General features: G+C 41.9%; 1 protein-coding gene across 3 annotated transcripts in view; it reads left to right on the top strand.

The window, feature by feature from the left end:
• Positions 1-16,254, top strand: part of sugct (succinyl-CoA:glutarate-CoA transferase) — a 370,194-nt gene that overhangs the window by 177,513 nt on the left and 176,427 nt on the right. For 2 of the 3 annotated variants that reach the window (XM_060922511.1, XM_060922510.1), the window contains one exon: positions 124-226. In XM_060922511.1, coding sequence (XP_060778494.1) covers positions 124-226 — 103 coding nt within the window. Of the gene's footprint in view, positions 1-123; positions 227-1,673; positions 2,016-16,254 lie in introns of those variants that run through there. The other variant, XM_060922512.1, reaches the window with a different exon arrangement.

Genomic DNA, 16,254 nt, shown 5'->3' with positions numbered 1-16,254 from the left:
GAAGATGAGGCTTTTTTTCCCCTCCTTTTTAAACCAAGGTATTTATTTTGTGCCTTTTGCTTCACATTTTCTCCCCTTTGTGTCCTCTGTTAGATCACAGTTTGTCCTCTCTTTCTCCCTCAGGTTCTCTGAGGAGTCCACTGCTAAGTGGCTGGGACACTTCGAAGGCACCGGAGTCCCCTGTGGTCCCATTAACACCATCCAGCAGGTGTTCTCCGACCCACAGGTCAGCTTCATCCCTTTTAGCGAGTGTCGCTCACAATCCATCCAGACAGTTATACAATCTTTCAAAACATGCAACGTACCGTAGTCCAAAATGTTTGCACTCATCGCAAAAGTGTTTTTTTCCCCTCCTTCCTTTAAAATGTTAGTCTAGCATAACTTCGGAGTCGCACTGTAATATCTATTATCTATTATCTTAAATTGGGACCAGACCTGTACTTCAGCAGGAGATAGTGTTTCCTGCCACTTATTATTATTCCAGCAGTCAGTGATGCAGGATTAGAGGGAGTCAGAGGGAGTCACTTCCCCTCCTTTCATCCACGTTAGTTGCTAATAGAATCAAAACAATGAAACACCATTAGACATACTGGCCCCCAGTGGGTGTAATTGAGCACCGCTGGAATGTGAACCTGTGCACATTAACTCACGCCTGGTAGTTTAATTCCAAACACATGGTATGGAAAGTGAATTTACCGATTTCTACGAAGCAGTGGCATATTGAGGCTCATGCCCGAGGCAGAGAGATAAAAATATTGGGGGGAAAAAGGCAGGAACGAGGGGACGGGTGAAATAGTATTCGTTTTATTTTATCTTTGTTCCTAATAGACTTGATGAGAACCACTCTTCCTCTGGGATGTTTTGTATAGCATATTTTGCATGCGGTTTCCTTCATTTAGATCCACACTACCTCTGCGCAAGGACGAGCGCACAAACATGATGCTAATTCTGTAGCTGTAAAGGCAGCTCATGACACACGGCAGACTTGCAGTCCTGCGTTCCAGTTTATAAAGAGTAAAGGAACAACACCATATGGCAGAAACGTGGAATAAACAAAATAACAAAAGACATGCAATTATGCGGCAGGATCCAAAGCTTTCTGTGCTTTTCACCCAGGCTTCTACAGCCAAAGGCGAAGGATGCGTGGATTAAACCTAAGATTAGGAAGATGAAAAGGGAAAAAAAACATCAATGAAATTAACTCTGGGAGAAAAAATGGCTCAACTCGCTTGTTTTTATGTAAATTGTTCAAGTGGATAGATAGCAGTTACTGTGATATGTAATGAAACAGTAACCAGGATAGGTCAGTTAGTGTGGTTACTTTTGAGGACGATAGTGTAACATGATTAAAGCTAGTCTATGGAGGATGTTTATCCAAAATCAGCAAGCTGTGAAAATTCCACAGGACTTTTTTTTTCCTAATGAAGTAAGGAATACAATGCAACAGGGTGTGTTGACATGAGCTGTTTCACAATCAGGGCACACTTTTCACGTCTACAATAATCCAAAAATCAAACCTCAGATGTTTGTGTTTCTCTGCTGCCAAAAATGAACTTTTGAGATGGAAATGAACTGCGCAGAATTTCAGAGCTACAGATCATGTACTGTGTGTGTTACTTGTGGTGAGAAGACGGCATATCGTGTGTTTCTAAAATTGACCTCCTTTCTCATAGTCCACAAGAGGAAGACATACAAAGTGGAAAAACTCTTGAAATGTCTGTGATTACAGCATACGCACAAATTTTCAAGCACTGTGCAGCAATGTTTCCACATGGTGGTGACTGTATTAACACCAAAAGTGGTGAAGATCCTTGTGGTTTTGAAGAGAGGACATTTTTGACGGACAAAGGATCCTGCCAGAGGCACTTAAGTCGACAAAAAAAAATTAACTTCCACTTAAATATCTTTCTATTGTGAGTGAAAGTGCTGTACCAAGTTTCCCAAAAGCATTGTAGCACAGAGATTATCGTTAAATACCCTTATAAAAAAGAAGTAAACTTCAAGTTAATTTTCATCTCATCTCATTATCTCTAGCCGTTTTATCCTTCTACAGGGTCGCAGGCAAGCTGGAGCCTATCCCAGCTGACTACGGGCGAAAGGTGGGGTACACCCTGGACAAGTCGCCAGGTCATCACAGGGCTGACACATAGACACAGACAACCATTCACACTCACATTCACACCTACGGTCAATTTAGAGTCACCAGTTAACTTAACCTGCATGTCTTTGGACTGTGTGGGAAACCGGAGCACCCGGAGGAAACCCACGCGGACACGGGGAGAACATGCAAACTCCACACAGAAAGGCCCTCGCCGGCCCCGGGGCTCGAACCCAGGACCTTCTTGCTGTGAGGCGACAGCGCTAACCACTACACCACCGTGCCGCCCCAAGTTAATTTTATTAAGTATATTTAAGTAAAGTTAAAGTATATTTCCTATCAATGTACTTACAGTATACTTGTAAGTAAACTAATCTAATATTTCTTGGGACTAAATTGGCCCACTTTTAGTTTATAAAAAGTATACTTTAAGTCTAAGAGAAGTAAACTTTGAGTATACAACTAGTATTTTTTATTTTGTACTGCAAGTATACCACAAGTAAACTTATATACTAATAGTTTACTAGTTCTATACTTGTAGTCCACTCTTTAGTTTACAAACACGTACTCGTAGTATACTGGAAATATACGGTACTATGAGTTTACTTGTTTTATACTTCTAGTCCACTTTTTAGTTTACTAAAGTACACTTTGTAGTATACTGGAAATATATGATTGGTTTACTCGTTACACACTTCTAGTCCACTTTTTAGTTTATAAAAGTATACTTTATAGCATATTGGAAATATACTATTAGTTACTGGTTATATACATCTAGTCCACTTTTTAGTTTTGAAATATACTGTAATTACCTTTCTAGGTATACTATTAGTTTTCTAGCCCGAACCCTTACCTAATGCACACTACCAGTAGACAACTTACGTGTTTTGTACCTTCAGTTACAATGAAGTTATAAAGGTAAGAATTCGCAAAATAACAACAGATACTCAGGATTAAGAACATATTCATTTTCTTTAAAAATCTAAATTTAATTGTATTAAATGCCAAAGTATTAAAACATGGCAATAACAACTGAAATTGACGTCCAAGCTCTAAAGAAAAAACAAACAAACAACCAAATAAATAAATAAATAATCCCATTCAGGAGAAAAAAAAAACTTATATGGAACCACAGACATACCTAAGAGTCGACAATGCTGAAGCACAACTATAGGGCAAGTATGCTTAAGCATAAGGCACAAATATTTTAATAATTTATTAGACTTTTGTTAAATATATCTTGATCAAAAGTTTTAGTATAAGCTTAATATACTTGGACTTTTCTATATACTTTTCAGTATAAGCCAAGTATACTTATGTATAACTTTATTAAGTATATCTCTGATAAGTACAGTAAATAAAAAGTAAACTGAAAGCATACGCTCTTATTTTTAGTTTAAAAAAGTATAGTAGAAGTGCACTTGAATAAACTTCTTTTTTGTAAGGGATGGTAGAGCGAGCAGCACAATGAGCACACTCTCTGTCCTAGTTAAGATGCTCTTAGTGTTAAGAGGCTTTTGGGAAACCCACCCCTGTATACATCCCAAAGTAAAACCTAGCTAGTGCTCAAAAATGCACTTCTGAATTTAACCAGTAAAAGTGTCTAAGTGTACTAATTGAAGTAGAATTAAATTAAATGACCACAAGGTCAAAACTGAGCTCACATTTCATTTGATTCCTACAGAAATATTTATAAGAACTTATAAGAGACATTACTGCTGTATAGTAGGTAGGGCTGGTGTGGGTGTGTCTCTGTAAAATAAGGTAATATATAACAATTATTCACTGAAGGTGAAGTGAATATCTGTGAATAATAACTGAGACAAAGTTGAGGTTATTATTCACCAATATTCACTGAGCCGGAGGCAGATAATTGTTTTAGTATAAATACACAGGTGATTTATTTAAACTATTATTTTTTTTAAATAATTTATTTCAAACTTCAAAAGCAGCATGCAAATGTAATAACGGTGTGCACAGACTTGTGCCACTTATCTATACTGACTCCTATAAAATACTTTGTTTTGAAATCGATAAAATAAATCACAATTCCACCTTACCTTTGAATAGTTTTAGACCAAACTTCGTAGCATCTGTAGTGCTTTTAGGAACATCATTTTCCTTCATCATTTGTAATTCTTCCTCACTTACGGTGACGAAGCGATTGGCCGCCATTTTGCCAAGTCGCTTGAGGTGATTATCGAGAAATAGTCCGGATTTCTTGACAAATCAGCGCATGATTTTCTATAATCATCTCCGTATTTATACTAAGCAGAGCTCCTGATGAGTGTACCGTATGAGCAAAATATTTGCAAGGACACCAACTCAACCTGAATACAATAACAATCTTATAGCACCATGAATGAACCATCGAATTGTGTAGTGTTGTGTATTTCACGTCAGTAAATTGCTGCATTGTCTTGTGACAGTGAGACCAATAATGAGATATGCATCACAGTTATGAATACATATTCATTCCTTTCTTTGACCCCACATGCCATGCACCAGAAACTACACCACGACATTTATTATAGTATGACTCTGCTGGGTGCCTGGTGGACAGCAGTGGACCAGCGCTTTCACTTTACATTATTACTATAGCGTATGGGAAACTTGACATGTCAAACAGTTGTCTGGTTCCATCTCTCACGTCGACGCGTGTTGGAGCTTGGAACGCAGCGCCATTAAGAATAATTACCATGCACCTGTTCCTGATTAGAGTGCAATTACAGCGCATATATATCAGGACTCTCAGTAACACAGAAACTTTGCAATATATACGCTCTGTACCCTGTGTCTGACGTTACCAAGCCTTGTATATTGTGTCACTTTTCTGATTTTGACCCTGTTTGTGTTTTCGGACTGTGATTATTGCATTACCTCTGATATCCTGTCTATGCCTCACTTAACCACTGCCTGTTTTCAGCTCTGCATTTGTCTATGTTTTGGATCTGTTTGTTAGCATGTTTTCAATAAAACATTTCCTGTCTCTTAGACTTTCATCCGTCTACCACCATTACATGACAGAAACTGTCAATTATCCAGCAAGCTAGTGGACTAATAAAACTGTTTTAGCTATTTTTATATGAAACTGTTAAGAATATTTTCCATAAAATGTGTTGGTAAATAATCCCACACTGTTCTTTTGAAAGCAAGCTAAAAATTAGCGCTGGATAAAAACCCATCTCTGATGTGTCAGTAAAGATACAAATTTCATTGTCTGGTGGTCAAACATTTGAGACACGTTGCCTTGCACTTACGATCGGGTTCCATGTGGTGGTACACGGACGTCGTATGGTCAAAAGCTATCAAAAACCAGGTCGATGCATTACCATATTCTCTTAGGGTGCTGTTCTGCTATAAGAATCTCCAGTATATATATTCACTGGACCTAGTTGCAGGAGTTAGTTGGTGTTATTCAAAAAGACAACCATGATTGTGAAACAATCTGTATAGGAAAGTAATCAGTGGCAGGTTTTAAGTTTTATATCACAGCACTTTCCTCATGAACACAATTTGTATTTAGTAACGAACACCATATCATACTTTTTTATCCATTTATAGTTGCATTGAATGCTGTGGAAGATCTTTAAGACATGTTAGTTTGTTTATGGCTTCATGGTGGTGTAGTGGTTAGCACTGTTGCCTCACAGCAAAAAGCTTCTGGGTTCGAGCCCAGCGGCTGATGGGGCCTTTCTGTGTGGAGTTTGCATGTTCTCCCCGTGTCTGCGTGGATTTCCTCCGGGTGCTCCGGTTTCCTAGCCTGGCAAGCCAGACTAAATGTGAATATTTAGTCTGGTCTCGGTCGTAGACATTTCCGAAGGGTGTGGGTAGGAACAACCTGTTGTCTTTCAAACTGTCTCTGTGCGTATAGGCCAACGCTCTGACCAATCAGCGCAACAGTGACTGTGACGTAGTCAGAGCAACAGAAAGCAGTGGGGGAGGCCTTGACATAAATAATTTTTCAAAATGCGTATTAATTAATAAACAGGTTCTAGATATTAAGAAGTTTGGAGATAATGACCACAAGTTTGGAGTCTGTACCACATACTTAACATACACTCTTTTTTTTTTTTCAAGTGTTTTTCAAGGGTTTGCTTAAACTGTTTTTGAGAGTTTTTATTTAGTGGTGTTTGGTGAAATAATTTCCCTTAAATTTAAAATAACGGGAAAATAAGAAACAATCAAAAAGTAATGTTTCAAAGCTGTTTATTAATTCTTCGTACTGCACAAACTAGCCCCATCCTTTTGGCTACCAGTGGAGCCAGCTGGTAGATCAGACTTTTGCCATAGCCAGTCGGCAAAACAGCGAAAACGTCCTTCTTGAAAAGGAATGAGCGAAGAGCCTTTTCCTGCTCATGTTTCAACGAAAACTCCAAGTCTAATTCTTCTAAAACTGATTCCAAAGCGGAGTCAAACGTGCGCTGTTCACTAGCCGTAGCCATCTTTCCTGTTGTGCTTTCTCCAGCGTCGCGCAGCTTTGTCGTCACTCCTGCAAAAGCCCGCCCAAAGAATCCAAACAAAAACCTTGCGTTGTGATTGGCGGGCACGATTTGATGCCCGGGGTGTTTTGTTGATATGGTGCGAGGCTAGACCCACTCGTAGACAAAAATATTTTTGGCCGCTAGGCGGGTGGGTCTAGTTTACTAGGCTACCGGTTTCCCCCACAATCCAAAGACATGCAGGTTAGGTTAACTGGTGGCTCTAAATTGACCGTAGGTGTGAATGTGAGTGTGAATGGTTGTTTGTCTTGATGTGTTAGCCCTGTGATGATCTGGTGACTTGTCCAGGGTGTACCCTGCCTCTCGCCCATAGTCAGCTGGGATAGGCTCCAGCTTGCTTGCAACCCTGTTGTAGGTATCATGCCGCCATCTTGTGTCAGAACTACAATTCCCAGTCCACTTCCGTGTGACCTACGTCATGCGTGGGCGGGATCATCTACGTCATCATACAAGGAAACATAAAACAATGGGACAACGCTTCCATCTTGGTCTCTCACGGCTGACTTCCGATGGATCTGGACGTATAAAGAGGCGCTCTCCACCCCAAAAAGACGTCTTCTTTCTTGCAAGATCCATCACTCAGCGCGATTTTCCTTCTTACCCTTGGCAAAGGTAAACTCTAGAGTCGCGCGATCTTTAAACTCAACCTGAGTTACAACCGGTTTACTTGCATTAGAAGTGACGTCACGACTGCAGCCCAGGCAGTTAAAAGTTAAGAAGCAATTGAATCCTTTTTAACTCAAAAGCGCTGTGCATCTGATTCTGATCAGAGACTTTTCCTCACGAACGCTGAGGTTCGGACCAAGAATCCTCTGCTTTCCACGGGAACCACCCAAGTGCTCCGCTGGACCCGAAAGTTTTCTACGCCTCCATCACGAGCGGCTCACGTGCTCCCACGGCGAGGCCCGAGACTACACCGGCGAATAGTTCTTCATATCTTGCTAAAGGCAGGATTAAGTAAGATTTTGGCATTTGGGCATAATTAGGATAGTCTTAGGAATTTGCTTTTATTTGAAATAGTGTGAATTTAAACCCAGGTTTATCTGTTACACTGTTAGACACGCAGCGTGTTGATTTATTTTGGTTCTATGTTCTCTCAATTGTTTAATAGATAGGCTGCGCATGCTTCTCTCTCTTTTTTATTCTTACTAACATTATTTCATTATTATACATCTTGATGTCATTAAGATTTCAGTGGATTCAGTATGGTTATGAGCTAGTGGGTTAGCTACAGCTTCCCTTTTTGTCTGCTTAGCAACACAAAGCTAATCAAGGCCTACCATGTGCTCAGCAGGCCATTAGGCCTGATAAACCACACCTCAGCTAGAAATCCACAAGTTAGCTTTTAGTTAGCTACGGCTAATACCCTTGTCTTTAGCAACACGTGCTCAGTAGGCCTCACCAGGCCTAACAAACACACTTTAGCTAGGCCATAGGGCCTTTAGCAAACTCACACTAGCAACACAAGGCTAAACACAGAGCTAATCCTTTGTTCTGTTTAGATAACATTCTTTTGTTTAGCTACCAACAAGCTAGGCCTCCACCACGTGTAGTTAGCTACACGAGGCTAAACACATGGTTAAGTCCTACGCACACACACACACACACCTCACTGCTTGTATATATTGATTTATTATTTTTATCTCTGTATAATAAATTCATTTATTAAACAAACTGTGTTTATTTGTGAACAACAATATCTGAAGTCCCCAATCTTCTCAAAGAATTCAAAAAGGGTGCGTATGTTATGTAATATGGTAAGTGATCGTAATAATTTGGAAATATACCATAATTTAGCTGTTTGGTAATTTATTATTAAGCACCAGGATTAATGGTATGATTCACTAAATGATTCCCTAAACGATTCATTGAATGATTCACCAAATGATTCACTAAACAATTCACTAAATGATTCACTGAGTGAGACTGATTCTATGGTATGATTCAATTCAAACGAGTCAAATTAAACGATTCAATGGGATTGATTCATTTTAATTATTGACCTTCAAAATTTAATGAGACTGATTTAACGAGATTGATCACTTAATATCAATAATTAACTGATTGCACCCACAGTTAAATTGGTGCCCCGTGTGAGGCAGATTGGTTTGTTGACTTCTGGAATATTGTTCAACAAATAAACTATCAGTTGATTCAGCAACTGCTAAGGTATATCCCCAGGTGTGTTAAAACGGTTAACAGTAGTGTGATAACCATATCACCAATACTCATAACCTATTCAACTTAGGATAAGAGAGCATTTCCAAATAAACCTTATTAATTAATTACATAGTTAATTAATAATGATTAAATTAATAATTAACTTGATTAATTATCTAGTATCCAGCCTCAGTAAAATGGCATCCCCTCATGTCTCAAAAATGGAAGACAACGCTCAAGACGTGTCTTTCCTTGAGGTCATCGCAGACCTCATTCACTGCTCTGCTTCCGAAAAGGCAAACATTAAGTACACGAGTGAGTGTGAATGCCAAAACAACTTAGATAACTCAAACAAACATATGAGAGATCCAAAAAGAACAACTATTAGTGTCCAAGCGGCACTAGGTAAGCTATTCCTATCATACTTCCAAAATGCTGATTCAGAAATCAGATGCCTCCGCGGAGAGGTTGAAAGGCTGACCACCAGCAATGCCAAGCTGACAGCCGATAATAATGATTTACATAGGGAGCTTGAGCTCTTGAAGACCTCCCTTGATGATTGCACCAAACGGCTAGAGAAAGCCGAAATGGTTGCTAAGAGGGCTGCCCAGGAGCAGACCCCCCAAGAGCAGCGCGAGGGGCGTGAAAGACCTCCAACAATGCGCCAAAGCTCAGAGCGGGAAGAGGCGTCCGAACCGGACACCGTAAATGATCTGGTCAAGGACCAGACATCCCGCCAAACTCCATCAACTCGCTACACGACTCCGTCGTCGTCTAGCCAGGATGGAGCCGCCCTGCGCTCATCCCGAGCCCAGGCCCGTAGCACACCTAGGTCAGTGCGCTTCAGTCTCCCTGATCCATCTCCAGATGAATCAGACCACGCATCTCGTGCGAAGCGGGAGCGATTCCAGAGTAGCTCAGACAGTGAGTACTCAGAAGAGCCAAGAAGGTCGCACAAGGACGTGCACCAAGTCCTCCGCCTACGGCAAATTGACCTACTTGCCAAAGATGTCGAACAATTCGATCCCGACAATCAAAGAACAAACGTAAATAACTATTTACGAGAAATTGATCGATGCCTGATGGACCTGCCGAACGCCACAACACGTGAAAAACTTAGACTAATCTGGAAGACCTCCAGTAGTAGCGTTCGTGCCCTTTTAGAGACACTACCCCCAAACATTCGCGATAGTTATTCGAAACTTCGCAATTACATGAGGGAAGAATATGCGCCATACACGGACGAAACCTCCGCGATATTGTGTGCATTACAAGTCAAACAAAAACGGTCTGAGGCGCCTCGTGAATATTACAGACGGCTACGTACTGCCTATTTCCAAGGTAGTAGCGCACCAGGGTTGGAAGAAGATAGAGGTTTCATATCTCTCTTCTTACATAACCTCCACCCAAGCGTGCGGACCCATGTCACACTGACGTGTCGACAAGGTCGCTATTTGATGAGGGAAATTAGGCGACTAGCCCAAATGACCTGGGAGACCATCGTCAAAACCGCAAACGGAAACGATGATGACCCCAGAGTCCTTAGCCTCCAGGGTGAGGACAAGCCCCCGCTAGCCTTAGAAGGAGGTGAAGCACCGAAAGGGGGACCCACCTGGAAAAATTCCGGTCCAGCCCGATCCTTGCCGAGCCATCACAAGGGTGAGTGGAAAAATCGACAAGGTAAGGCCAGGAGGGACCGAGGGCGAGTCTACAGTGACTATGGCAATCGCCCATCACATGAAAAGGGTTATAGGGAACAAAACGGTTGGCAGCAAAACCGTCATCCCCGCTCTGACAAGAAACGGCAGAAGCGTTCCGACCATAGCTCTAAACGTAAGGGTAGAGACGACCAACACAGTGACTCAGACCAACCTGGTGAGTTCCACTCAGAGCTGGACTCTTTAAAAGCCCAGTTGGCTGAGATTAAAGAACTGTTACAGGAGACGTCAGACCCCTCAACAGATAAAACAAAAGAGCCTAAGAAAAATGACAAAAGACCATTCGCTGGCATGACTAGGCCAGGAACCATGGGTATATCTCGTAAAAGGGGGAAGGAGATCCCTCTGAAACAGCAGGCGAGGGTCAGGATGTAGGGCCCCCCCTGGTGGCGAAGGCAAACACACAAGACGCACCTCTCATGTGCGCTAAAGTCTTCACCACCATTTCTCAGACACACGGCTCTCACAAGGCGACCCAATCCCAACCAAGCCCTGCGACATAAACTTAGTCAACTTCACACAAAACAAAACCCCACAGTCGTTGGATCCCACAAAATATGCACAAAACCGTTGCGACGAGATTAGTGCGAACACCGATCAACCGAGCGCCACGCGAGATCAAATTTCGTATGAACCTCAGTTCATGTCTTTGCACACCGAGTTCGATGTCGAAACACCCGACATCGCGACTCCCCCTAGTGGCAAAAATCTCCCTCTATCCATCGACTCAGACACAGACACCCATTTCACTGCTGGTGTAATGGCTGCGCTGTGGAACATGTTAGGCGTCAAGGCAAAATTCCATATCGCGTACCACCCTCAATTCTCTGGTCAGGCTGAACGAGCCATTCAAACCATTGTGAGCATGCTGCGAAAGTATATCTCAAACCATGGTAAAATTTGGGATGTGAAACTTCCCTTGGTGCTAAGGGTCATTTGGTCCACCCCTCATTGCGCCACTGAAGTCACACCCTATGGGATGATGGCTGGGCGAGAGTCGGTTCTTCCCCCGCATCTCCTATACAAACCAGAGGCCATGAGCGTTGCGATTGCATACACCGCACATCAACATGTCGCCGACCTACGATGCCACCTACAGTCAATCTTTACAGGTGCCCAAAAGAATCTCGATTCGAGAGTAGAAGGACACAAAGCCTACTACGCCCGAATCTCAGAGAAGTTCCAACCACTCTGGTCGAGACCTTTCGATCGTGGGAAAACCGTTCCCCGTCGCGTATCACATTAGGACATCTAGGCCTAATCAAACGCTTTCATATCGATTTCCATGATAATCGAATCAAACCTTTTGAACAGTCCTCGCTCCAAAAGGGGGTGGACGACAGCTAGGCCCATCATGTCCACCTAGCTTGTACGCATCGCTCAACCATAAGCGTACACTAACATTCCCGGTCAGACTTCACCAACCCAATGAAGTAATAACCCGTCAGTATAACATGGTAGATAAAATACTAAAATCCGCTATTATTACTAGTGTGTATTCATCGCAAATACACCTGGCATATAGTCTTGGCAGTGCTATCCTCACTTTTGTGAATCCACAAAACTTAGAGATGTGCACCTTCACGAAAGACATCCACTCTGCCCAGGCAACCCATACATAACACTACACACCTAGCTAGATAAGATGGTCTGTGTCCCCGACAGCTAGCCGCAGTAGCGCACGCTTTCTAGCCAGACCACCCACTGCTATCACCTTCCCAGAAGATTAGGTTTGCCAACCCAAACACTAATACTTCTTTCCTTCCTTCATTTCTTCTCTTTTCTTGTTTTTTTTGTGCATAAGAAATTGAACACTACATGTTTCATGTTCCATGTTTAATTTTTTTTGATGTGGTTTTGATCTAGTTAGTTAGATAATGATTATATGCCCAAAATGCCCATAGTGATTATATTATGCCCAAAATGCCTCTGTCTCCAACTGTCTTACTGGAACTCACAAGTTTACAGTCTTCACAGGACACCATGGACTGCACAGGACAAGTCTACCTCAAGGACTATGGACACGGCGATGATACGATACGGTGCTCTCAGTGCTACGACTCCGTCATACCCCTGAGACCAAAAGGGGGACTGTAGGTATCATGCCGCCATCTTGTGTCAGAACTACAATTCCCAGTCCACTTCCGTGTGACCTACGTCATGCGTGGGCGGGATCATCTACGTCATCATACAAGGAAACATAAAACAATGGGACAACGCTTCCATCTTGGTCTCTCACGGCTGACTTCCGATGGATCTGGACGTATAAAGAGGCGCTCTCCACCCCAAAAAGACGTCTTCTTTCTTGCAAGATCCATCACTCAGCGCGATTTTCCTTCTTACCCTTGGCAAAGGTAAACTCTAGAGTCGCGCGATCTTTAAACTCAACCTGAGTTACAACCGGTTTACTTGCATTAGAAGTGACGTCACGACTGCAGCCCAGGCAGTTAAAAGTTAAGAAGCGATTGAATCCTTTTTAACTCAAAAGCGCTGTGCATCTGATTCTGATCAGAGACTTTTCCTCACGAATGCTGAGGTTCGGACCAAGAATCCTCTGCTTTCCACGGGAACCACCCAAGTGCTCCGCTGGACCCGAAAGTTTTCTACGCCTCCATCACGAGCGGCTCACGTGCTCCCACGGCGAGGCCCGAGACTACACCGGCGAATAGTTCTTCATATCTTGCTAAAGGCAGGATTAAGTAAGATTTTGGCATTTGGGCATAATTAGGATAGTCTTAGGAATTTGCTTTTATTTGAAATAGTGTGAATTTAAACCCAGGTTTATCTGTTACACTGTTAGACACGCAGCGTGTTGATTTATTTTGGTTCTATGTTCTCTCAATTGTTTAATAGATAGGCTGCGCATGCTTCTCTCTCTTTTTTATTCTTACTAACATTATTTCATTATTATACATCTTGATGTCATTAAGATTTCAGTGGATTCAGTATGGTTATGAGCTAGTGGGTTAGCTACAGCTTCCCTTTTTGTCTGCTTAGCAACACAAAGCTAATCAAGGCCTACCATGTGCTCAGCAGGCCATTAGGCCTGATAAACCACACCTCAGCTAGAAATCCACAAGTTAGCTTTTAGTTAGCTACGGCTAATACCCTTGTCTTTAGCAACACGTGCTCAGTAGGCCTCACCAGGCCTAACAAACACACTTTAGCTAGGCCATAGGGCCTTTAGCAAACTCACACTAGCAACACAAGGCTAAACACAGAGCTAATCCTTTGTTCTGTTTAGATAACATTCTTTTGTTTAGCTACCAACAAGCTAGGCCTCCACCACGTGTAGTTAGCTACACGAGGCTAAACACATGGTTAAGTCCTACACACACACACACACACACACCTCACTGCTTGTATATATTGATTTATTATTTTTATCTCTGTATAATAAATTCATTTATTAAACAAACTGTGTTTATTTGTGAACAACAATATCTGAAGTCCCCAATCTTCTCAAAGAATTCAAAAAGGGTGCGTATGTTATGTAATATGGTAAGTGATCGTAATAATTTGGAAATATACCATAATTTAGCTGTTTGGTAATTTATTATTAAGCACCAGGATTAATGGTATGATTCACTAAATGATTCCCTAAACGATTCATTGAATGATTCACCAAATGATTCACTAAACGATTCACTAAATGATTCACTGAGTGAGACTGATTCTATGGTATGATTCAATTCAAACGAGTCAAATTAAACGATTCAATGGGATTGATTCATTTTAATTATTGACCTTCAAAATTTAATGAGACTGATTTAACGAGATTGATCACTTAATATCAATAATTAACTGATTGCACCCACACTGTAGAACAGGATAAGCGGCTACAGGTAATGGATGGATGAATAGTTTGTTTATGGTGGCATGGTGGTGTAGTGGTTAGCACTGTTGCCTCACAGCAAGAAGGGTCTGGGTTCGAGCCCAGTGGCCAACGGGGGCCTTTCTGTGTGGAGTTTGCATGTTCTTCCTATGTCTATGTGGGTTTCCTCCAGGTGCTCCGGTTTCCCCCACAGTCCAAAGACATGCAGGTTAGGCTAATTGGTGGCTCTAAATTGACTGTAGGTGTGAGTGTGAATGGTTGTTTGTCACTGTGTATCAGCCCTATGATGACCTGGCAACTTGTCCAGGGTGTACCCCGCCTCTCGCCCATAGTCAGCTGGGATAGGCTCCAGCATGCCTGCGACCCTGCACAGGATAAGCAGTTTGCTTATCACTTATGTTATAGTGTGAGGCTATTAAGTCATCCTCTCACCTCTTACCATTTTCTCTTGTCTCCCGAGGTTAATAAGATGGAAAAAATGCAGCTCGTCATGCTAACTTTACCTTAAATTAGCTTTACCTTTGACTATTTCAAACCTTGGTATTGGAGTCTCCTTCCATCCTGGTTAATGTACTAGCATGAATGCATTTATATAAAGCTGTGATTTAAATTACACTGGCACTGCTGTCACAGCTGCTGGTTTCTACTGTAGAAAACGAATCAACACCTTCTGACCAATCAGATTTGAGATTTCAGCGGCGCTGTGGTATAAGAGGTGAGGCAAGGCTAGCACAGGTGAGTCATCCTGGAGGAAGGAAAATGGCTGAGATCAAGCAGGGAAGGTACAGAAACTACCAGAAGACAAGACATAGCAATATTCTGACAACCTAACACTGAGGTCATCTCACATGATACTAGTCTTGCTATGTTCACTAAAGTTCTCGTTATGAGATAGAGAAGCATTTTTTTCGACAGTCACCGTATAATGCAGTCTGTGTCAGCGCAGGCGGATGTATCCCAAGAAACGCCCAGGAAAATTCTGTCAGCTGCCAATAATGAGTGCATCTGGTGAAGGTCTGTTAGAGCCTTATTCAAACCTGCCCTGGAGGAAATTATCCAGCAAACGTGAAGATCAAGCTGGTTCAGAGGCAGGACAACACCAGTGGCAGAAAGAAAACCAGATGGAGAGATGGCTGAAAGAGGGAGGAGGTTTAGACTGTCTCAAGGTTGAGATAAAGATGAATCCAGGACAGAAATCAAGGATCCGTTGACATTTTCCTAAAAAGCAGTGCACTTGATTCACTGATCTACTGGGTTCTCTTTGTGAATCATTATCTTTTTTTTTTTTTATTTGCTCCATCGTGAAATGGAAACTCGGACAGTAACTCAGATAAAATGTTGCTATTATTCAGGAAACGTGGTCTGAAAGTTGCACGCTGGGCAACTTGACACTTTTAAAAATCCGACTATAAGTCAGATCAGTTCCTCTGTACGAGACAGCCTATAAGTCACGGTGCTTCCTTCATAACTCATGTGTGTGTCCTCTCTGTAAAGCCATGAGTGATAAAGTGTTGTCCTTGCACTTAAGTATTATTCAAGATTTGTCTTCTGTCAGATCAGGACTTTTGGGTTGTTTGCATCTGATGTCACTTGACGCTTCCACAGGCTGTGTTCAACGTGAGGAACTTCTCCATACAGTTACACACTGGTCCTCATCAGTCTTTTAGTAAAATTGTGTGGAAGTGTTTTTGTCGGTCAAACTGACCACAAGTCTCATTAGATTTACAGTTGAATTTCTTCAATGCAAATCGCCTAGAAGTTACCAAACATGTTCACAGCATGTCTGATTTACATTTAGTGACCCTACAACGAAAAGCTCACAGGGCTAGAAAGAAAATACCAGGATGAAATGGTGAAAGAGCACCTCTTAAATTTTCCAGTAATGCAGCTCAGCCACTGCATCGGCTACCATCAATGCACACTTACTGTCTTCTTCTTCTT

Source organism: Neoarius graeffei, chromosome 5 (genome assembly GCF_027579695.1).
Source record: "Neoarius graeffei isolate fNeoGra1 chromosome 5, fNeoGra1.pri, whole genome shotgun sequence".
NCBI lineage: Eukaryota > Metazoa > Chordata > Actinopteri > Siluriformes > Ariidae > Neoarius > Neoarius graeffei.
This window is presented reverse-complemented; position numbering and strand designations above follow the sequence as displayed.